Source organism: Arvicola amphibius, chromosome 6 (genome assembly GCF_903992535.2).
Source record: "Arvicola amphibius chromosome 6, mArvAmp1.2, whole genome shotgun sequence".
In the NCBI taxonomy this organism is placed as follows: Eukaryota; Metazoa; Chordata; class Mammalia; order Rodentia; family Cricetidae; genus Arvicola; species Arvicola amphibius.
The window spans coordinates 155160865-155184744 of NC_052052.2; the positions used below are offsets into that span (position 1 = coordinate 155160865).

At 44.7% G+C, this 23880-nt stretch overlaps 1 protein-coding gene across 3 annotated transcripts in view; it reads left to right on the plus strand.

Moving 5' to 3' along the window:
* Ntrk2 (neurotrophic receptor tyrosine kinase 2) overlaps positions 1–23880 on the plus strand; it is a 322706-nt gene that overhangs the window by 237784 nt on the left and 61042 nt on the right. For all 3 annotated transcript variants that reach the window (XM_038333524.1, XM_038333525.1, XM_038333526.1), the window contains 2 exons: positions 7883–8013; positions 23174–23346. In XM_038333524.1, the coding sequence (XP_038189452.1) occupies positions 7883–8013; positions 23174–23346 (304 nt within the window). The remainder of the gene's footprint in view (positions 1–7882; positions 8014–23173; positions 23347–23880) is intronic.

Here is a 23880-nt window from a genome sequence, read left to right on the forward strand (position 1 = left end):
TATGAGAGGCAGGAAGTGTTTGCTTGGACTCTGAAGCCGAACCTTGCATCTTTGCTCACGTTCCAGATGTGTGGCTGCAGCCAAGTTACTCGACAATCTCTCTGGTTCTATGACCATGCAAATGCAGAATGGAGTTTCTCCCCAGGCAACTTAGAAGGTTTGAATATGATACTGTAGAGAAAAATGTTTAGCATAGCAGTGCCTAGCACACAGCCCCTCGAGCCCCTTCCTCTCCCTCACTCTTTAATCTTCTGCAGCAACGACCACTGTTCTGTTTACACAAACGCATAAATGACGAACGCTAGGGCCAGAGAAGGGCGTTGGAGTGAAAGATTCTGAAATTGTTGTCAAACTTTCAAGGATGCTGCATCTTCAAATGTGAGTCACCATGTAAGCCCGTTAAAGGGCTGTCATTGGCTCTGCTGCTTCACACGGTAACTGCACAGAAAGCCATGGCTGTGCCAAGCTGGAAACACCTGGGATTCAAATATCTTATCAGTGACCCCCGCCCCCATAGTTCAGAAATTGACCATGTACCTCTGGGTATGACCATCCTTTAGCTACCGTCTTGGGAAGCTGTTGCAGAGTCAACAGCAGGAGAAGACAGCCCTGGAAACAGTCATGTCCTAAGTCTTGTGAAATCCCATAGTTTCTCTGTTTTTAAGCTAAGTGTTTGTCCCTTCCTATTGTGTTCAGAACTTTCCTCATGAGGGTCCCAGTCTGATGGTCTTAAGTTGGCTCTGGTGGCCTCTAAGCCTTTCCTGAGTACCTAGTCACACAGCAGTTTTATGGCCCTCCTCCATTCAGCACACTCTGGCTGGACCGTGTCATGCATGTACTTCTCACCTGCGTGTCATGCATGTACTTCTCACCTGTGTGTTATTCATGTACTTCTCATCTAAGTGTTATGCATGTACTTCTCACCTGTGTGTTATGCATGTACTTCTCATCTATGTGTTATGCATGTATTTCTTACCTACATGTTATGCATGTACTTCTTACCTGTGTGTTATGCATGTACTTCTTACCAGGATCCTCCCCTTTATTATAGTGTGTGCACATGGAAAAGATGCTCAAATATTGACATCACAGTACACTTTCTACTGGGTTGCTCTTGAATGACACATTCCCCACAAATCCTCTTGTAGGTACTTTGGCAAAGGACCACTCTTTTACCAAAGCTGTCAGAAAGCTTTAGGAGGCAAGGCATAGGAGCGGAGACAAAACAGACACCAGCGTAGAGCCCCAAACGAAGGATGCTGTGCACAGCCTGGGAGGAGGCAGTGAGCAGGGTGCCACGGGAGGTTTGGGAGCCTTGTGGGCGGGAAGAACTTTAGAGTTCCAGGATACAGGGTCAGGAGGGTGTTCAGAGAAGACTGTCTGGCCCACCTGCCAGGATTCTGTGCAATCATTCTGCACGATGATTTTCGAAAATACAAACATTGCTGGGGCTGACTGACAAGTATTGTCCCAGCAGGGAGAGCTGTCAGGGCAAATCAATCCAATTCTTCCACATGCCAGTGTGTAGAACAGATATAATTTTGGCTGTTCGGTGATGTCAAAGCGAAGGGTGTACCGTCTGTGTATTTTGAAGTGTGGTGTTCCTTTCAGTCTAACAGCTTGAAAGGTTTCTGGGGCTCTTCTCTCCCCCCCCCCACATTGCCTATTTCTGCCAAGAAACTGAATTTAACTTCAAATAACTCCATTACTTCTGTGATGTTCGGGTTACATGAACCGCAGTTCCCCGCCATGGCCATTCCTCACCCCCCACCCCTCAGAGCGCTGGAATTGGGTCTGGAATAAAAAGAGCTTTGCTGATGCCATTGGCTCTTGCACAAAGCATCTAGGCAGATGCCAACTGCCCTCCCAGGAAGGTTAAACCATTGCAAGAATCTGTCTTATCCTTTGCTGCACCCAGTGCAAGGCTTGGCTCAAGAAATTCAGGTGACTCGTACTTAATACGAGCCCTGAATTTCAGCTCACTCCTTGGTGTCCTGTAACTATAATGGGAATCATGGCAGATACCTCAGCAGGTGATTTACTCGAAATCTGTACTGTTCTCAGTACCTCCCTTCCCCCTCCCCCACCATACTCCCTGCACCTACCCTAGGAATCTCCCCACCAGTTATTCCCACTGCCTATTTCTCCCTTTCCTTCTGTCCTGCCATTTCTTCTTCTTTTGGTCCACTTAATTTCTCACCCTCCATCACCCCTCTTAATTTGCACATACCCCAAACCTTAAAACCCCTCCTGCCCCCCCCCCATGCCCATGCCATTTCTAGGTTGTTTTGACTGCCTCTGGCCCTGCCCTTCACTGCCCCAAAGCCTCCAGAGAGGAGTCTGTGTATTTATTTCCCTCTAGCTACTCCATCCATGGTTGTCTGCCTTATTCTCTGCTCAGCATCGTCTGTAGGATTGTCTCCTGCCTCCGATGAGTCCACTTGAGTCTCCGTCTTTGCCTGTTCTTTCTTGTGTTCTTGGAGAATTAATCCTTGGTGACATCCTCTGCTCCCTTTGGGATTAGTGGAGAGCAGACCCGATGACAGCCAGCTATGCTGAGCTCCATGCTCATGAAAGACAAAGGACCTGGGGAGGAAAGATGGGTGATAAGAGCCTGGCCACAGCTTTTCTTCAGTCTCACGACGGGGAGTTTCACAGCATCTCCCTAGCTGAACCCCTGCCTCCAGCTTTACCACAGCCAGAATAACCTTGTCTTGGTGTACACATTGTTCCTTCCTATGTACAAAGGCCCGCTGTAGCTCCATAGAGCTGAAACAAAGAATGGATGTGGATGAGCGGATTGACAGACGAAGTAGGTAGATGGTAGACAATAGACAGACAGACAGACAGACAGACAAGTGGATATATAGTAAGATAGATAGACAAATAGATGGATACAAAGGTAGAAGAGAGATATATTGCTGATGGATTGATAGATGAATAGATTATCAGAAACCATAGATTGTAGAACGCATGTCCTGGAGAAATCCCAAGGTACCATTATCCCCAGTTCAATCCTTTAGAGATGAGGAAATGGAAGTCAGCACAATGAAGTCATTCATCCTCAAGTCCCTGTTTCTTAGTATGAGACTCCATCTGAGTGACTTTGGGAGCTATTCCAGGCGTTCTACGCCCCAGCTCCACCCTCCTTTCCTACTTCCCCAATGGCTGCTGTTCGGGGGTGGGAACACAACTGATCATGGCTTCTTAAACACACCCAGCCTTAGCTTCTCTTTCCCCACTCTCATATTGTTTCCACCATTATGCTCTCTTTCTCAGATGTGCGCCTATTTCTGTACGCATGCGCTGTTATTTATTCATGTAAGAATTTTGATAACCTAATGTGATCTAGGCCTTGCACTGGGTTCAGGGAAATCACACCCGTTTATCAGCTTCCTGCCCAGAGCGTTCTTGTGCATACCCATAGGCTCCTACTTCCATGGATTATACTATTGAGACCATGTGGATTCCCTGTGCAAAGCTGAGGCCAAGGGTGGGTTTTGTGTTGTATATTTATTTTATTAAATTTTTTAATTAAAAATGTATATGGGTGCTTTGCTCGCATGTGTGTGTGTGCAACACATCCGTGCCAGAAAAGGCCAGAAAAGGGCGTTAGAGTCTCAGGAATCCGTGTTTCAGACGGTTATGAGCTGCCATGTGAGGGTTTAGCACAGAACCTGGGTTCTCGCAAGGGCAGTAGGTACCTTTAACCATTTAGCCATCTCTCCAGTTCTGTGCACTCATTTTTTCTTTGATCTCTGTCATGAAGACTCCTCCCTGCTTACTGTGGCGGGTAGAGTAAAGAACATTAATCATTTCTTTGTGTTTAAAGTGAAAACGGAGGTAAGACTGCCCTAGCAGACTGCTGTGAGGGCTCAGGACTCTCTGAAGCCTCCACACATCTTTGAGCCCATGATAGCAGTCAGCATGTGGAAGGCGCCTCTTCTCAGTGTGAACTGTGCTTGGAAAAGCATCAGCAAGTGGATTCTCTATGAGCACACAAATCAGTTAACCGTGATGTCATCTGTAAAATAGATGTGACTGTTGGCCTCACTCTGTGGGGTATGGAAATTAATTAATGGTAAGGCACATTTTTTTTTTTTTAGTTTTGCTCTAAACTCCTTGAGGATGGCTCTGTATTGGTACACGAACCACTTTATCAGTAGAATAATCTGTGAATATTCAGTCTTTTGTTCTCTGAGTGCTTCTTTTCATCTGTGATCTTAGATATTTATTTTCAATTTAGTACTAATTTGTATCAGAATAAAGATGTAGATGAAAGTCCAAAGCACTATTTCCATCTTCACACAAACTTATTCCAAAAGTTGAGCAGTAATTGACCGGATTCCATAGATTGCCATCTATTGGGATAGTTAGCACCCAGCTAGTGTCAGCCAATGTCTGTACATTCTGTTTTTCACTTTCACGTTTTGTGTGTGTTGGCAGTTTCCTAGTGAAATAAAATTGTTCATCATGAGATGTTCAGCCGCTTAGAGGGTCAGGCTGGAGTCTGAAGTATTCTAGGAGAAAGAGGTGTCACCCAGGAGATGTCGATTTCACTTCAGCGTCAGCAGGGGCTGAACCTGATGGTGAGAAAGTCTGTCTCCTATGTCCAAGTTCAGTCTGCAGCCTGGCACCAGGACTGTAGGGAAACAGGAGGGTCAGAGTGCCCCCCTGAAAGCCCCCATTCCTGTTCAGTACCTTCTGCGCCAGAACTATAAATACCTTAAAAAATGTCTGGTCCCTTAGCTCTTGGCATTATAAGGGCACTCAATGGAGTCCTCTATACGCCCCATGAGCTAGGCAGACTGTGTTTGTGGGGCCAAGGTTTCTATGAAATACCATTACCCTGGAAATGGGAAAGACACATTTCCTGCTTGAGACCTTAAGTGGATAGAGCCATAGTTATTTATATCTTTATTAGTTTTGGATCCCGTAATAATGGATATGGACATGGATTGATACTTTATTGCCTTTGAATGTGCATAACGTTTTTGCTTCTGGGGGAATCTATACCAAGAATTGGATTTAAATGTGTCTGAGGCAGGAGGCGAGTTAAGCCGGGACAGCCACTTTGTGGCCAAGTGCATTATTTTCATTGACGATGATATGATTGCAATATAATACTGAACATTTGCTCTTTCCTACTGATCATGAGGCAAGTGACCAAGAAGGCCAAATTTCCAGTCTGGAAAATTCCGTCAATGATATCCCCTTGGGGACAGGGGAGTGCAGGCACAGAAACAGAATATATTTCAAAGAAAACTCCACAAAGCTCTTGTCTTGAGGTTTCCTCCAAACAGAGGGAGCAGTTTGTGAGGGGATTGGGACTCTTAATCATTGATATTTTTACCTTAGTGATTTAATGTGTGTGTGTGTGTTTCCGTGTCTCTGTGTATGTGTTTCCGTGTCTGTGTGTATGTGTTTCCGTGTCTCTGTGTGTGTTTCTGTGTCTCTGTGTGTGTTTCCGTGTCTGTGTGTGTGTTTCCGTGTCTGTGTGTGTTTCCGTGTCTGTGTGTGTGTGTTTCCGTGTCTGTGTGTGTGTTTCCGTGTCTGTGTGTGTGTTTTTCTGTGTCTGTCTGTTTCCATGTCTCTCTCTCTCTCTGTGTGTTTCCGTGTCTGTGTGTGTGTTTCTGTGTCTCTCTGTGTGTGTTTCTGTGTCTCTGTGTGCGTGTTTCTGTGTCTGTGTGGAAGTCAGAGGAGAACATGCAAGAATCAGTTCTTTCCTTCCACCATGTAGGTTGAAGGCAGCAAATTCAGCTTGTCAGGCTTGTCCTTACCCTCTGGAGCATCTAACTGACTCTCATTTAATCTTTTGTTTGTTTTTGTTTGTTTGTTTTGTTTTTTTTTTGAGACAGGGTTTCTCTGTGTAGCATTAGAGCCTGTCCTGGAACTCACTTTGTAGACCAGGCTGGCCTCGAACTCACAGAGATCCACCTGCCTCTGTCTCCCAAGTGCTGGGATTCAAGGTGTGTACCTCTGCCTCCCAGCCCCTCGTTTAATTTTTAATGTTGAGTTTGCAGTGATTTTTGTCAAGTTTCCAGAGTGAAAAGCTGAGGGTAACTGATCTCAGAGGAAGGAAGCAGGTGGGACATTTCCCTGCTTACATGATATTGGGGTATTGGAAGGGGAATGGATCATAGGGTCTTTTAAGGGAAGGGGTGAAAGGAGAAGGGAGCCCCGCTGACGCGCTTTTCTCCCTGAGAGACTCACTCCCAGGACATTCTGCTTAAAGTCTAACCAAGAGCTAAAGCAAATTGCCCTATGCCTGTGGACTCTTCACCACCAAAACACAAAGGGCAGACAGCAGCCTGGTGATGTACATTTGATGCTCAGGCAAAAGTTCCTGAATCTCTCCATTCCCTGAGCTCTTGAGACCCAAGAGGGAAAATGTGAGGCAGGTGTTTGGTTGGGTGACTGAAAGATCCAAGGTGTCAGCAAAGACAGGCCAGAGAGGATGCAGGTTGGATCCCTAAGAGAAGCTGTAGAATACCTGGGAGTCTGCCAGGAGGAAAGTAAAATACAATGCGGGTGTTGACCCGCGGAAAGAAGCCAGGGCGTGGCCTTCATCTGAGAAGTCTACAAACCTAGGTGTACTCGGCAGCCCGTGGAATTGCAGACCCTGATCCAAGAACTGCATAGGGGTCAGAAGAGTTGAGCACTGGCAGGATCAAGAGCACTGGGCTTGGATGGCAGGCTCCGTGGGCGGGACTTGAGATGGGCGGGACTTGAGATGGGCGGGACTTGAGATGGGCGGGACTTGAGATGGGCGGGACCTGGCGATGGACAGGGCTTCCTTGCTTGTTCAACAGAAACAGCACGTTAGGGTAATCCCTGGTGTTATCATGGAGGAATATGGCAAGAATTAATCTTACTAGCTCAATAATGTGGAAACTTCAGATTTTGACTTTTGTTGTCGACATGTTTTGTTTGTTGATTTGTTTTTTCCCCATTCCTGGATTTTGAGAGACTCGGGCTGATTTGTTGCAATCATACTTAGCATGATTGCTTCAGTTAACTGGGAGAGTGTCATCAAGGTTGTGAAACGAGGTCTTTGTAATATTTAGTATGCAGACTATTCCTGACCATCACAAAATTCTTGTGACTCAAAGTATAAAAGAGACATTTACTATGTTGGAGGTAACACATTGGCAAAGGACACTTTCAGATAATCTATGCCCCAAATCACAATGAAGTCAGCAAATGCTGAGAGCCATTTCCTTACAGAAAAATCTGTCTTCTGCTCTCAGTTTCAAGGCCGGTGAACTGTTCTCAACTCTAGTTTTGAAAACAGTGAAATCAGCTGTGGCTTTAACTACCCTGCCATTAGCTTCCCTCCTGTTTGGGGGGAAAAAATGTGTTAATCAAATGCAAAAGCAGTTAAATGCTTGCCTGGGACTTATTGGAGTGTGCAGTGTGAATCAAGTGGCAACTTGATTCCCAGTGAGTACATGACAGCCCAGGAGGAAAGTCAGGATTTAAGTGGGGGGTCCTTTGACTTTACAGGGCACTCTCCTAATGAGCACAGCCCCCTCCTCTGAAACCCAACGTGCCACCAGCACACAGGATGTAAATCTGGGTCCTTCTATTCATGAACGGTACTGATCAGAGTATCCAGTGGCTCACAGACATCAGAACCACATGAATTATTGGGGAGGATAGTTCCCATCCAATTAAAAACCTTGATCACTGCTCGAATTTTATGAAAAAAAAGCATCTCCAGAGGAGCTGTCTAGGGTCCTGCTGCTTCCACGGGTGCAGGTGGCATAGTTCCCGCCCACCCCCCAACGCCGTAAACTAGCTGATGGAAGGGAGTGGCCCTATGCACAGTGAGTGACAATCTTACGGTGGCTGTTGAATGGCATTTGTCTTTGTCTCGCAGTTGTTCAGCACATCAAGAGACATAACATCGTTCTGAAGAGGGAGCTCGGGGAAGGAGCCTTTGGAAAAGTTTTCCTGGCAGAATGCTATAACCTCTGTCCCGAGCAGGATAAGATCCTGGTAGCCGTAAAGGTAAGAGAACATTCCAGAGTATCTCCTTGTTCATAGTCCCACTAAAGGGTGGGAGTTTAATTTTATGGTATTTTAGTCACCCATCTGGGAGTACGTTCCTTCAACTGTATACATGTTTTTAATTCTTCTGCTTAAATGAGTAGTCAGAAGGACATTTGGGTCACATTCGACTGTCCGTCAGAAGTGATTTTTGGGGACAACCATCCAATCTGCAGGTCATGATTAGCTCCAAGCTTCTTTTTAAAGTTATGCTGACCAAATTCTAGATCCAGGTCAAATCAGCTAAGCTATGATGCAAGCGCCTCTCCTCTGGTACCAGGTGCTAGTGACTCCATTACCCTGAGCTTGATACATTTTCTAGGTTCTAGAAGGAAGTCATATTGACCCTGTTGCACTGATTTTTTCCTATATGCTGTCTATACCTGTCCCTTCCAAACTGTATGAAACCACAGATATTTTTTACAGCAGAGACAAAGTTTCACCCAGAGTCATATGGCATCTCCTCTAGATTCTACCATCCTAGTGAATGTAGGTTTCTACAAAACAAGGACATCCAAAAGGCTTTCATTATAGTCACCTGTTGTCAGAGCCTCTGGTTCATTCCCAGCTGCCCAGACTCGAAATAATCACATAGAAACCATATTATCTGCAATACTGTTTGCCCAATAGCTTAAGCATGTTTCTGGCTAACTCTTATATGTTAAATTAACCTCTTTTTATTAATCTGTGTATTGTATTGCCACATGGCTGTGTCTTGCCATGTAAAGTTTTATCCAGTGTTTATCTCTGGTGGGGCTACATGGCTTCTCCCTGATCCACCTACTCTCTCTCTCTCTCTCTCTCTCTCTCTCTCTCTCTCTCTATATATATATATATATATATATATATGTATATATATATATATATATATATCTTCCAGCCTGGCTATATTCTGTTAAGACATTGGCTGAAAGCAGCTTCGTTATTAACCAATAAAGGCAACACATATACAGAAGGACCTCCACACCAGTCATCTTTCTCCAAACTTAAAAAGAGTTTTGTTCTTCAATAACTTGAATAATATCATTAAGGAGATAGTTTGCTTCTGAGCTTCGTAGAGCTTAAGAAAAATATCACAACAAACTTAGGCAGATCTATCAAGCATGCATTATAATTTTTTTTGAAAACTCACCAGGTATTTTTGATGTATGGATACCAAACATTTAAAAGGTCACACAATTATAAAAGTGTTAAGTGGCAAATGAACGTGGTTGTGGCTAATGTGATAAAATCTAATCTCTTAGATTAATGAAAGATGACTGAGTTTTGTTATGTTTCTGCTAAACAGGGACCATTTATTTGCATGAATCATATTTATTTAGTCATTATATCCTAGACAGTGTTTTGTTTCCTTAAGAAATCTGATGCATATTCCATTATAATACCAGGTTTTATTATACACACATGGATAATCAAGAGAATAAAATTATTCATGAAGGCACCCATCCTGAAGCTCAGGCGGCTTGTGAAGTTTTTTTGTTCAGATGAAAACACTGTGCATCTTCTTTCCTCATGATCTGAAGTATTTCAGAAGCCCTGTCCAGAGAGCCATGATGCTCATAAACTCCAAGAAAACCCTTAAGAGAGGCACATTTCAACAACTAAGGGACCGGTGGCTCTAGGAATTATCAGCTGTCAAATACACATGATGGCTTTGATGTAGAAAAATGCATGGAAGTTTGAGAAAGGAGGGGAGAAGGGGGCTGTTCTAAGGAGATGTGGGAGCAGATGGGCTAAAAACTCCCGCAGGAAGGAGTGTGGTGGCTGGAGGTGACCATGCCCACTCTTGTTCTTGCTTCTTTCTCCTTTCTTTCTACAAAGTTTCCCTGGTCATCAACTCAGGCTCCTTGGCAGTGTGTTATCTCTAGTCTCTGCTTTCTTCTTCAGTCTCCTTTACCTTTGGGAATAAATGAGACCAAATGTGTTGCTATTTTTTTTTTTTGCAATTTTATAGATGAACAAGTGTTCAGGCTGAAAGAATCACAGGGGTTGTCTATCCCTAACGTAACCATTTGTATCAAATCAGCAAAATGCTGGATCTGTGTTTTACACTCTATTTGGCATCCAGTCAGGAAGCCTAACCAAGGCTTCAGACTCTGAGTTCACTTCACAGTGGTATATAGGAGACCCCTTAAGTATGTGAAAATCCTGGATGACCAGGGATTCTAAATGGCAGTGTGGGAATAGATGAGACATCTTGGCCAGATGTCCAAGGGCATCCAGCAGTTTTCTGGAACTCTAGTCTCGCATCCCTGCCCTGTACTGACCTTTCTGTCATTCTGCAGTGCCCTTAAGGAAAAGGTACTGTGTGGTTAAATTCAGGAAATTCACAACGTGTGCGTTCAGATCCCATTTGGGCAGAGACAAAAGCCAAGTGGCTAGCCTTGTCTACTAGCAATGGGGGATGAACTGATGGTTCTTACTCGTCTACCCCTGCCCAACCTCAACTGGACTTTAGAAGGCCATTTACCATTCTGCTCTTGTGTTCACAACATAATTCATGTTGGATCTGTCTCCTATTGCCATTGTCAATTAGACCCTCTTCTTGTTTAAGGACCAATTATAGCTCAAATTCTTTGAATCAGACTTAGCACTCATTCTTCATGTGCTGTCTGGCTTCACCAAGTATCTTTCTGCAAATTAATGGTTTGTGATCAATGTTTGTTCATTAAACAGTGCTGCTAGGGGAAGAAAGAAAAGGTACTTCACCTTTTGTCAAATCCTGACTTCTTTGCTAGTCTCCTTGGAGTTAAAATGAAATTGTCACCTGAAATAAGGACAAAGGGACAGTAAATTAAGATTTTACTCTTACTTCATGACCACAGACCTAAGGAATTTCATAGCAACGCCCTTGAACATGAATGTTTGTTAAGTCAGAGGGTTGCCTGCTATAACCCAGGCTTCAGGCAGAGAGCCATGTCAACCCCCTGGAACTCAAGAGGTGTGTCTTTGTGAGCTCCAGGGTGAATCAGGTTAGAACAACTTACAAACCTCGCACAGAGCCTCTCTGCAACCTGCAACCAGGACACAACCACTTATAGGGGCTTGCTCTAGTTAAAAATGTATTCAGAACTCTCAGAGGAAAATTCACCATTTATTCTCTGACCATAACAAAATGATTTATGTTTTGAGTTTCACTGTTTAAGCAATGCCAAACTGAACGTATCTTCCAGGACTGCATAGCCTCTCACCTCTCTGGAGTGGCTTGGGCTGCTCCTATTCCATTGGATGCACCAGGGGATGCTTGACAGCCTTTCTGCCGTTGCCTAGCAACCTCTGCAGCATTGACTATGCATGCTAAGAAACTGCAGCCATTGTCCTTTATCCTTCTCTGGAAAGAGCTGACTTTTGTTTGAAATCCAAAGCTTTACATCCAGATCGACAGATGTCAGATTCATGTGAATTCTGGTTTGATTCTCACAGATAATTTAGTAGCTTGAAGAAGCCAGTGTTCTAGGTCATGTGCCCTTCAAGAGCACATAGGTCAATCATACCTCTCCAGTTCAAGGATTTGCTTGTTTGCCTCAACTGAATTGCCATTTTCTTGTTTTTTTTTGGATGACCTTTGCTTTTCAGTGAAATGAATTTGTCAACCGTTTTCCCCTTTATACTGAATTATAATTAAAGATCCCATAGAGAGACGTGAAGAAACTAGTCTTTGATCAAACCCAGTTACTTTACCTTTGAGTTACTCCGGTTGCCAAGGAAACGCTCCATCGCAGTTTTCCTGCATTAACTGCGATGCTTTAGCTATTTTTGGTTACATCCAACATGCATTTCAATAACTACCCTTCCTACAACATTTTTTTTGTACTATGAATGCAAGCTGATTTTTGGTTTTGAAATAAAGCTGCAAGTCTGCTTTGTAGGATTTATGTCCCCTCCCTGGCTAACTCCAGTTTATTTCTAGAAACAAGGAATGCTGAATATGAGAGAGACCTTTAAAACCATATAAATAAAACCCTAGCCTCATGTTTTATGGATGAGAAATTTGAGACCTAGGGAAGTCAAGTGACTTTCTCAAGGTATGAAGTTAAAAGGGCCGGAGGAGATATGTAGGTAAAGTCTTGGCAAATTTAGCAGATGCTCTTCTGAGATCAGATGTAAATGTTTCTGAATTCCTTCTTTCCCATAGCAGAAATAATGGTATTTTTCTCTACTAAGAGTTTTGAGGAAGTGACTTAGAAACTGTCTTTCCATTAGAAGGCAGGCCCAACACAGCATCTGACCCAATGCTCCAGTCTTCACCCAACCATCACTACAGGCAACCAGTTCATTCATCTCAGTACAAGCTGTCTCTTTGGAGGGCCTGTCTTTGTTTGTCCCCCAACCAGACAAGACTCCATGCTGTCAAGGCTTCTATACTTGGCCTTTATAGTATTATCAAGGTTTTTAAATTATGTATTAGTGTGTTTACTTAATGAGTGACATTGTACGTCTGTGACCTCTTTTAGGATGTCAGTCATACTCTACAGGGGGAGCCATAACTTTGGCACATGGTGTGATGTGTAGCATGATGAAAAAGAGAAATGCTTATTGAATAAGTGGAGAGATGATTGGCGGCCACTGAGTGGATGGTGCAGACTGTCAAACTCCGAGATTCCTGAGGCACTAAAGAGTTGATCATTGGCATTTCTACATGACAGTGGTTTCATGAAACACAGGTGGTCACAGCTGAAAGAAACTGTAAAGACAATAGGTAACATTACTAATCTAATGTAATGAGAATCATTTTAGATATGGTTTAGTAGGTTATGCTTGGTGGCACACATAATCCTAGCACTTAGCAAAAGGAGACAGCAGAAGGCTTTTGAAGCCAAGTGAGCTACATGAGACCCTGTATCAAAAAGAAAGACAAAGAATACTACTACTATTATTAATGTTCTTTAGCTCACATTTTATAAAAGAAAAAGAAATTAGAGAGAGAGAAAGAGGGAGAAAGAGAGAAAGAGAGAGAGAGAGAGAGAGGGCCAGAAGGCTTGAGAGCTGGCTCAGTAGTTAAGAGTACTGGCTGTTTTTGCAAAAGACCTGGGCTCTATCCCCAGTACCTACACAGTGTCTCACAACCATCTGTCTAGTCCTGGGGAATCTAGCATCCTCTCCTGGGCTCCAAGATACTGCACACATGTGGTACACAGACCTTCATCGAGGGAAAATACAAAATATAAATGAATCTAAATAAAATTATTAAAAGAAAACAAAAAACTAACAAAAGAAAACCCAGAAATCCAGAGATTAACAGCTCACCCAAGGACAAACAACTGGCATGCGGCTGTTTAACACCAGCTCTAGGGCTGGAACCTTGTCCTGTGCTCACTGTGACCACACTCTAGTTACTAAAGTCTGTGTGTGATCGGGCCCACACACTGCTTGAGGGAATGCAGCACAATACCACTCATAGGGGAGTAAACTTTGTGTGAGGATGAGAGGAGAGGCACTTTCTTATCTACGCCAGTGAAAATTTAACAGCGGGGAACAAATGGGGTAGAAAAACTGGATTCCTGAGAGAGTTCTGACTTCAGGGAAATGCAATCAGACCTCATACCTCAGAATTGACTTTCCTAAAAAGAATGCAAGGATCCTTGGGAACCCATGCCAGAATGACAATGATGCAAGCAGAAGGGACAGGGCTCTGGGAAGCCACCCTGCTAGGAAGCCTTGCCACTGTGAACCTAGGTTCAGGCACTGCCAGCTTCTGGAAATCAACGGGCACCTCCTTCTGCTCTTCCTCTCATCTCCTGGCTGGCTTGCTTGCTTTAACACGGACTTCATTTTCAGACAGGTTCTCTTCATGCTGTAGCAAAACTTTGTCTTTTATTGACTTGTTTTCAGTTATGTCAGAAGCATTCTGATTACCCAGGCATCTGTGGAAATTGACAGGGGAGTCAGACCCATGATGCACAGAGTCTGACCATGAGAAAATATGTGTTACCTGAGGACATAGCAGAGATTCTATCCTATAGTCCTAAAAAGAGATAAGAGATCTGTTGGGAAAAACACAAAAGATAATCATATCTAATAAGACCCAAGGATCCTCACTGTGATTGGTCATTTGGGGTCTGTAAGTTTGCTTGGGCTCTGAGGAAGTCCCTGTGACTTCCTTCTTTTCTTCATCAGCAGGAGACACCAAGCACACCCTTTGCTTCTGGTAACATACTGTTCTCTTGTCTCAGTAGCTCACTGATGCTTGACAGAGAAACACACCAACAACTGCTTACACCAATTCTAAAATTGATTGGGGAGAGGAAATGTGGAGTCCTTTATCCCAGCTAGTCATCTACAGTATCCATTATTCTCCATGACACATTATCCACTGTTGCAAGGGGCTGCTTGTTCTTCCCGGCCACCTGCCTAGCTTACACCCAAAATAACCACACAGAAACTGTGTTCATTAAATCACTGCTTGGCCCATTAGCTCTAACTTCTTTTTGGCTGACTCTTACATATGAATTTAACCCATCTCCATTAATCTGTGTATCACCATGAGGTCGTGGCCTGCCAGCAAAGTTTCAGCATGTCTATCTCCTGTAGTGGATCCATGGCATCTCTTCTCCACCTTCTTATCCCAGCATTCAGTCAAGTTTTCTCTGCCTACCTAAGTTCTGCCCTATCAACAGGCCAAGACAGTTTCTTTACTCATTAACCAATAAAAGCAACACATAGGCAGAAGGACCTCCCACACCATTTCCCCTTTTCTGTTTAAACAAAAAGGAAGGCTTTAACTTCAACATAGTAAAATTACATATAACAAAACAGGTATCAAACAAGAATTACAGTTACAATATTTCTATTTACTTTATCTTTTATGATAACTAAGGAAAACTATAACTATTTATCTATTCTTCAACTCCACCAAAGATTCTAGAAGGATATACTATTACCTAAGTAAACAGAAAGTGCATTGTAAGCAACTTCCAAAACTCTAGAAATGACAGAGACATCTTGCAGCCTGGACAGTCACCCAAAGTTCTCCTGTATCATTGGGACATCCATCTTCAGCCTACAGGCCCATAGTATCCAGCAGACTTTTTCATGAAGCAGGAAATTTCAAGGACAGTTCAGTCACTTTCTTCTGTATCCTACAGAATGTCTTGCAGACTCTCATGAAGCAGGAACCCCGAAGGATCGTCTCACCTTTAGGCAAGTTCAGCAGTCATTTCTCTGTGGAACCTGCATGTCCAGTTAATCTAAAAAAACTCCACAAGGAGCCTCTTTGATGCCCATCTTCCTCTTGAAGTAGATTGGTGCTGCCAGGAGCAGATGTGTCTTATATCATGAAAAGTCCTAAGTTTGTAAACATTTTAAATGCCATATCCTGAAGGTCTTTGAAAGATTTGAAGAATACCCATTTAACCGAAATATATCTTAATATATCTAGAAAATCTAGCGTGACTACAAACTTGACTATTATAGATGATTATCTATTAACCTATATTTCTTAATTATACATTACATTTTTAAATGAACTACATAATCACAACACCTTACTCAAGAGCAGAAATATACATATAACAAATTGACCTTAAATTTGTATTGATAAACTAAGAACCGTATCAGTGCAAATCACCATAGCAATTTCCCCATAGCTCAGTTATCTAAAGTGTCCATGGGTGCCAAAGACGCTACTACCAGGCAAGGAAGCTACTGGGATTTCCTCTCTCCAAGTTCATCTAGGGAAACAGAGAAAGTGACAAAAAGGCATCCCCTTCCATCCTGAAGCAGCAGAAAGACTCCTAGGTGAGAGGACACACAGAGAGCTCATCAACACCATTCCCTGCCCTCACAAGTTCGCGTCTCAGACAGATCTCGGTTTCTCCCCTTCCTTCCTTCGGAGTTACCATGGTCCCCATGTCCTCCTGCCCATCCTGGCTAGTCACAAGGTTCCACTCCCATCCTTCCCTCCCCCTTGGGCTCCTTTTCTACCTTTTTGCATTTACAGTGGCTTGTGAAATTCTTGTCTTCACAAAATGGAAATCGATGAAGAATTATCGTATTTAGGGACATTTGTCAATATTTCCCAAAAAGATCATCTTTGTGTTTTAATGGGGCTTGGGCTGCAGAAAATGCTGTCTGTTGAGTCTTCCCTGGGCTCTTGGAACAGAAATCACAGAACTTTAAACGATGTTTTGCTATGAAAGCTTGATTATTTTTGTTGCCCAGACATTACTTAGTAGTTCTTTACTTCTCTTTGATGTTTGTGTGGGCATATTCTCGTGTGTGTGTGTGTGTGTGTGTGTGTGTGTGTGTGTGTTTCTAGTTGTATTTTTCCAAAGAGAAAATTTCTGACATCAAACACAACTTAAGGATTCACTTCACACTTCTATATCTTGTGGATGTATGAATTAAAATAGCTGTTCATCCTTCTAACTTACTTTAACATGATAGACTAAGTCACAGTCAAGTCAGGTCCGTGCTGAGCCACCAGCCACATCTGGTGAACCAACTGACAGGGATGTCCTGGTGATTTCAGAGCCTGTGCACACATCTCCTTGCCCACATTGCACTCCACTTTTGATTTTATTTCCTATTTGACCTTTCTTCTTTGTGACTGTCTCTAAGCTTGTTTTCCTGTTTTCATAGGTCGGCATTTCCTACCACATAGCTTAATGACATGCAAGCACAAACATAGCACTGAGTCTTTTAAAGTATGTGAGTTAGAACCTAATGCTATGCCTCCCTTTGGGTGGTCAGCCTGCTACATCTGAGCCTTAACAGCCAGCGTTGCTGTGAAAATAAATATAGCAGCATCAACAACCTGGCTAGGACTCTTGTATTTGAAGCTGTTACCTGGCATGTAATTTAAGTTCTTCCAAAGGCCAGTTACAGACAGTTGGTTGAGCTGACATAGTTATTACATATAGTTTCTAGTACAGTGAGAGCATTTTATAGTGAACCCTAGTACCTTGGTATAATCATTTAGATTTTATTTCTACAGATGTCTGGGACCTACCTACTATACTCTGTCATTGCTAAGATTCTATTTATACGTGTTCTTTCTTTCTTTGTGTTTATTAAAATATGCCTAGCAAAGTTCACAGTGTGTGAATTCGATGGCTGTTTCCTTTACCCTTCTTTTTAGAGAAGAACCTGTTACTTAAAAAAAAAAAAAATCATGGCCACCACTTGCATGCTTGGCTTGCTGTTTCCTGTGGAAACCCTACAAGAAAGGTTGTCTGTCTTGATTCTGTCTCAACTTCACATCTTAGAAATGCCTTCCCGTGTCCCTAGGGCATGGGTTGGCCTCTTCGCAGGGTGCAGAACTGGCTCTGCTGAAACAGTGCATTCCTGGCAGGAAAATCGGAGTCACGAATAAAGCTGGGTTACAGCTTGACGTTTTCTGATACACACATTAGTACAGCAAAAAGAAGGACATTAATCTTATTTTATTAGTATAGTTTAGTAAGTCAACCTATCTCCCAGCATCATGTCAACATATTAAGATGAAATATCAATGAGATAGTTCAAATTTCGTTCGTGTCAAGGTTCCAAAATTCTGTGTTTGTTTTCCAACTAAAGCACACCACAGTTTGGAATAACAACATTTAAATTGGTAATTAGTGGCATGGCGCTGTTGTCTCCTAGATCTAGAAAAGCGAAGATTTTCTGTTAACAGTAGATCTCAACCGGAGAACCTCTGGCACATTAACCAAACATCCCCATGGCCTCTGGCTGGCTGATCAGCTTGGGAGTGTCCTCATGTCTCTCTGTATTTAAGCAGTGTAGCGGAGAACAGGAAATCATAGCTGCTTCCATATTCTGTCTTTCCCAAAGACGTGCTGACTTCATGACCTCTAAAGTGTGAGAAGAATTTGCGCTCTGCGCTGTTAAAAGCCTGTTCCATCTTTCCTTAAGTCACCCGTATGTTGAAGTACATAGTTGTTTAGTTTGGTGAGGCATACTCTCACACTCATGCTCTGGGTATGTAGCCTGCCTGCCCTCTAGCCAGCTTCTTATTGGTTTTAAGTTTTTGATTCATCATTCAAAATGAATTTTGATCTCCTCTTTGCCCTCATTTGTATTTCACCTTCACTGGCTTCTCATTTCTAGGCTAGAATATATTGGCTATTGCCCCACCCCCTGGCTCTGAATATATGTACACACAACAGGTAGAGTCTTGCCTCTGCCATGAATAAGGCCTCCTACTGGAGTCAGAGAGGACCCCAGCCTTGGAATATCCAGAAACCACCAGGAGAAAGCATCCACACTGCAAGGCAGCCTGGAGTGAGGGAACAGGGCTGCATGCTGACTGGGCAAATGAGTCCATCAGATGCAGCTGAAGTGGGAGGGTTGCTAAAGGGTGAGCTGGGCCCACACCCCTGCTTTCCCGTCGACAGGAGCCCCGCTACCAGCCAAACCTCCCATAATTGAGTAAAATGACAACCAGACACCGTACCGAAACAGAAATGATATTTATAAACAGGGTCGATGCTGGCTTTTCTAGCTTCTGATTGCTGTCTGGCCCTGATTCTATCCTTACAAAAATTCTGTCCTTTTAACGCCAAATTCAGGATTTGAATTTGGCCAAGTCATTACCACCATATTTCCCCAAATCTCTTAAAATAGATTTGAATCATAATTTCAAAAAAGGGCCCACCATGCAAAAATGGATGGGCTCACGGGAGGATGCCAGGTTTGCAGGATGCATTTGGTCCATGAATAGTGAGATCGTTTTTGATTTTAAAAATGTGACTGAAATGCAGTTCCTGACATTGCACTAAGAGTCCGCACTGGGGAAGTGGAGACGCTGGCTGCTTACCAAAATCATTGGGCTGTTTCTCTCTCAAAGAAGATTCTGTTCTTCTCTTCTCTTCTCTTCTCTTCTCTTCTCTTCTCTTCTCTTCTCTTCTCTTCTCTTCTCTTCTCTTCTCTTCTCTTCTCTTCTCTTCTCTTCTCTTCTCTCCTCTCCTCTCCTCTCCTCTCCTCCCCTCCCCTCTCCTCTCCTCCCCTCCCCTCCCCTCCCCTCCCCTCCCCTTCTCTCTTTTCCTCTCCTTCCTTCCCCTCCCCCTCCCTCTTCTCTCCTCTCCCTTCCTCTTCTCCTCTTTTCTCCCTCCCTCCCCTCTGACTCTCTCTTTCTTCTCTTGCTCTACCTTTCTTCATGTCTTTCTAGCATTTCTCTGTCTTTTTTGTGCTCTTGAATCCACAGGACATGATCAGAGCTTGCTGGGAAAACTTTTCTGCAGGGTTTGTCTATGTCCTATGACAGAGACCTTCAAGGATCCAACCCTTTTCTAGGCATGTGATAAACATAAGGCTTTAGACATAAGCTTCCCTGTAAATCCTCGCAGTCTCTGAACTGTGGGAGAGTGTGAAGGCCAAGCCCACACCTCCACATACAGCCTGACACTTCCTGGAGCCTAGACAGCCCTTCAGGACATGATGGCCTCCCCAGGAGGAGTGCCATTCTCATCCTTGAGTGGGCCCTGATACCTTACCTGTGCATCGTATGTGGGCCCCTGTATGAGAAAACTGAAGACAGGGACCTGTTTCCAAACCCAAACCACAGCAGTATCCTTCTCAACAAAGGATCCTGGGGAGCCTCCCAGCCCTGGCTCCCTCAGTGGCCTTCCACCCCCCCCCAAAACATTGATGGTGCTGCCTTCTCTCTACAGGAGAGTAAAACAGGGTTCAGAGAGGAAGGCTGTGACCAGGATTTGAACCTGGAACTCTCAGCTCTAGCCTAAACCTCTTTCCCTTCAGTACCCTTGGGGCATTGCGAGGAGGATAGATGTGGGGGCTGAGTCTCCAGGACAGAGTGTGCTGGGCAGCCCTACCCCCCACTTAAAAGCAAGTCGTACAACCTGCTTGTTCCTCTTGATCCTTGATTTCCGGTCCTTGTTTGACTGATCCAGCTCTTTCCCCAATGTCTTTCCCTTCTGGTCCCCATCCTGCAGTCCCCCTTACTGCAAGCCTTGAACACTAGGGCTTCTCTAGTTGCTGTAGGCTGAGTTAGCGGCCAGTGAGGAATTAGTGGTGCAGACAGATGTAACACCCCAAACCGAAACGTAAGGCAGAGGCAAGGAATGTGGGGGTATCTGTGCTTTTTCTGAGATCAAGGAAAGGACCTGGAGGGTGGCAAAACTCACCTCCCTGTTTTCTCATCCCCCTCATTTGCTAACTTCCCACTGGGAAATTCAGAAAAACAGGTGGAAGAAGAAAACGCCAAACCATGCTCATGTATGAAACCAAATGAAATAAAACCATCAACAGAAGCTTGTGGCACCTGCCTGTGTGACAGAAAGACAAAGATGTTTAGTCTGGACCCAACTAGACTAAATCTGGGAGGCAGAGGGGGTGTGGCAAGCTCAGTTTCTCCTATTCGAAGAAGCAGAGACCCACACCCTCGTCTTCCGCTGCTATGCATTTTGTCGGCGTGCAAGGAAAAGTGCTGTTTCCATGGCAATGACCACCACAGATTCCTGGCCTCTCTGAGCACTCCATAATCTGCTTCCGATCCCAGGCTGAACCAAGGTGCTTGTGGGGACAGTTGAGGGCCACTTCACAATTCCCCCTAAGATGCCACGACCTCTGGCCTGATGGATGTGGCACCTGTGACCTCTGTGAGTCTGGTCACACTCCTCAGAGAACTTCAGGTGCTGCTAAAGAGTTATAGTCAGGGAACTGGCCAACTCCGGAGGCATGGCGACTGGCAGCGCTGTCTCCCTCAGCTGCTGCTCCCTTGGGGAGCCCAGTGTACTTACAGATGCTCCCTTTTATGTGAATGGTGGCCCTTGAATGCAAATGGCATATTGAAAATCCGGCCTGTGACAGACTTAGCAATGACCACCTGCACCTTGCTCCCCCAAGTCTGAGAAAATACAAAAGACACAAATTTCAGTAATTCCCCTCAAGAAGATGCTGTGCTCTACAGGTGCCTTGCATCCGTGACTGATGAATCACGTGACTCAAGGCTCCACTCAGTTCTCTACAGGTTGGCTATGGAGCGAATTGAGGCTTCTGTGGAGATGATGTCAGAGCTCAGCCTCCCTCTCCACTTTCCCAGCCCATGTTGATACTAAGAATCTTCACTAATAATGTCTTACTTGCTGGTATCTAACTCAGATCTGTCCTCCAGAGAGCTCAGGCAGTCTACCTCGTGGTCTATAAGTAACACCGGTCAGAAGGGCCACTGCAGCAAGAACAGAGCCAAGGAAATGACCACCAGGGTCTGGAAATGGCCACCACGGTCTGCCAGCACTCTTGGATCCTGGACACAGCTAGTGCTAAGTTTTCCCAGTCATGACAAAGCTGCTGGATTGTCCATGTGTTAGCTCTGTCCCAGGGCTGACTCTAACTGGATACTGACTTTCACCCCTGCCCATGCATTAGCTCTGTCCCAGGGCTGACTCTAACTGGATACTGACTTTCACCCCTGCCATCTAAGCTTGATAAGACTGACAGAAGCCTCCGTGGGGAAGGACTTCTTCCTGTCTTTATATCTTACAAGGGCCTTTGTTTGACAGTGGGCTACCCAAGCCATTCAGGCTCATCCCCATATCTGGAGAGCCTTACTTTACAGATCCCCTTTCCCATGGATAGTAACATTCATAAATTCTGGGGATTGGGATGTAGACCCCATAGGGGAGGAGCATCATTCAACTTCCTATGTCAGTGACTGCACTCAAGAGAGCAACCCAGGCAAAGGAGAGAATCTGTGCAGGGCCGGAGAGGTGGGATCTATTGTTGCCCGAGCAGCTGCAGACATTCCATGTGATGGAGCGGAACTGGAGGGTCTCAGGGGACCAGGGTGGAGGCAGAAGACCAGTGCTAATACAGGAGAGCCAAGCCAAGGGACAGGTCAAAGAGAGACATAGGGAAGCTGGTTCCCTTGGGGCGCTAGATTCATAGTTAACCATATAGATGTCTTTTCTCTCTGTTTGTTCACAATCTTGACCACCTGGGTCAAGATTGGGGTCAATGTCTACTTTCTCTTGTGGTCATGGGATTCAGTCGAGGGTTTGCTATGCGCTAGGCACATTAACCTCGAGCTTGCAATTCTCCCTACTTGTTCTCTACAGTACTTGCCTAAATGTATGTACCACCAAGGCCAGCTCAGTATGTGCTTGGTGCTACCACTATCCTGGCCAAATGACAATATGTGTCAACACAGCGTATGCACACACGATGTTGACTAAAAGCAGCGTGTCTAGGACACCATGGAACGTACATACTTTGTGCTTCCTACCCCAGGTCTGGATCCCGCCACGGGACTATCAGGGATTCTGCCACCTCTTCATGCTGCTGTGCATGCTATGAGGCTCTGTACATTGCATCCTTTACTCACGCAAGCCCTGCTGCTGTTTTTTTGGATCACCTGCATCTCAGCGTTACCATCCTGTAGCTGAGGGGACAGGACATTTCTCAGTGTGTGGGGACGGGGCTAGAGAAAGCTTTGAAAGGATGTCACATAAAGGTTGAACACAGTCCTGATTGCAGCTTGGAGGCCTGGTCCACCAAGCCTCACTGTGCTTTTCTTTCTGAGGTCTCTTCAGAATTTAGTCTTTAAATGGTCATATGATCAGGGGCTGGAAGGAGCTACAGGGATGGCGCAGTGGTTAGGACTACATAAAGCCCTTGTAGAGGGCCTGCATGCCTAACAACTATCTATCTGTAACTCCAGCTCCAGGGAATTCAGTGCCTCTAGTCTCTGTGGTCCCCAACACACACACACACACACACACACACACACACACACGTACTTTATGGCTCCATATACATACATCCACATAGATGAAACTTTAAAAAAACCTTTTTCAAGGGTTCCATGAGCAGAGGTGAGGTATACATAGTATCATAGAAATCTCAATAGGCACCCTGAAGTGTCAGAAAACCCTGGTGACCATTGGTCCAGCCCATAGGTAAGCAGCACAGAGCCTGTAAGATAAGCTCCCCTGGGAACTCAATGAGAATGTGTCTAGGAGACTGCTCCATAAGCTACAAACCTGTGTGCGCCCACGAGGGTGAGGCCTCGCAAGCACAAACGTCACTTCCTTAGGAATCAGGGGGCTTCCTGACATTCTGGGTAATTAATGAGATATGTGGTCATCCCTTGTAGAGCTCTTAGGAGTCACTGATGGCATTCTTTACTGAACCACCCTTCTCTTTGGTGTCCCCTTTTTAACAGACGCTGAAGGACGCCAGCGACAACGCCCGCAAGGACTTTCACCGTGAAGCTGAGCTGCTGACCAACCTCCAGCATGAGCACATTGTCAAGTTCTACGGCGTCTGCGTGGAGGGCGACCCACTCATCATGGTCTTTGAGTACATGAAACACGGAGACCTCAACAAGTTCCTTAGGTACAGTGAGAAGGGACTCGAGAAGGGGGCAGAATGTCACTGCTCAGATAACCAGGAGCAAGGATGGGAAGCCCCTGGGAAGGGGAAAGGGAAACCCAAGCACCGCACACAATGGACAAAGGAATGGAGGGAAAGGGAGAACACATTTCTTTTTCTTGCCTGGTCATCCCCCCTCCCGAAGTGTAGCTAATTAGTCCTTCTGCATTCATTGAGCATTCGTTACATTTAATGATGCTATGTGTCTGGAAGAGTGTGCCAAGTGCATTACCCAAGGCTACAGAAACAGAGAAAGTGAAGGTACCAATGCAGCACTGTAGATGTTGTAGTGGGGTCAGGGTGAAGCATCTGGGATGCCCGGTATGGCAGGAACAGGGTGGAGGAGGAGAAGTAGGAAACAGCTCCCAGCACGGAAGCTGGGGAGCTATTGTGTGGAGCTGATCTGCCCTCAGGAGCTCCTGGATCTACAATGGACCAGACAGAGCCCAAAAACCAGAGATTTCAAAGAAAAAGGATGGAGCAACATTTGACAGAGCC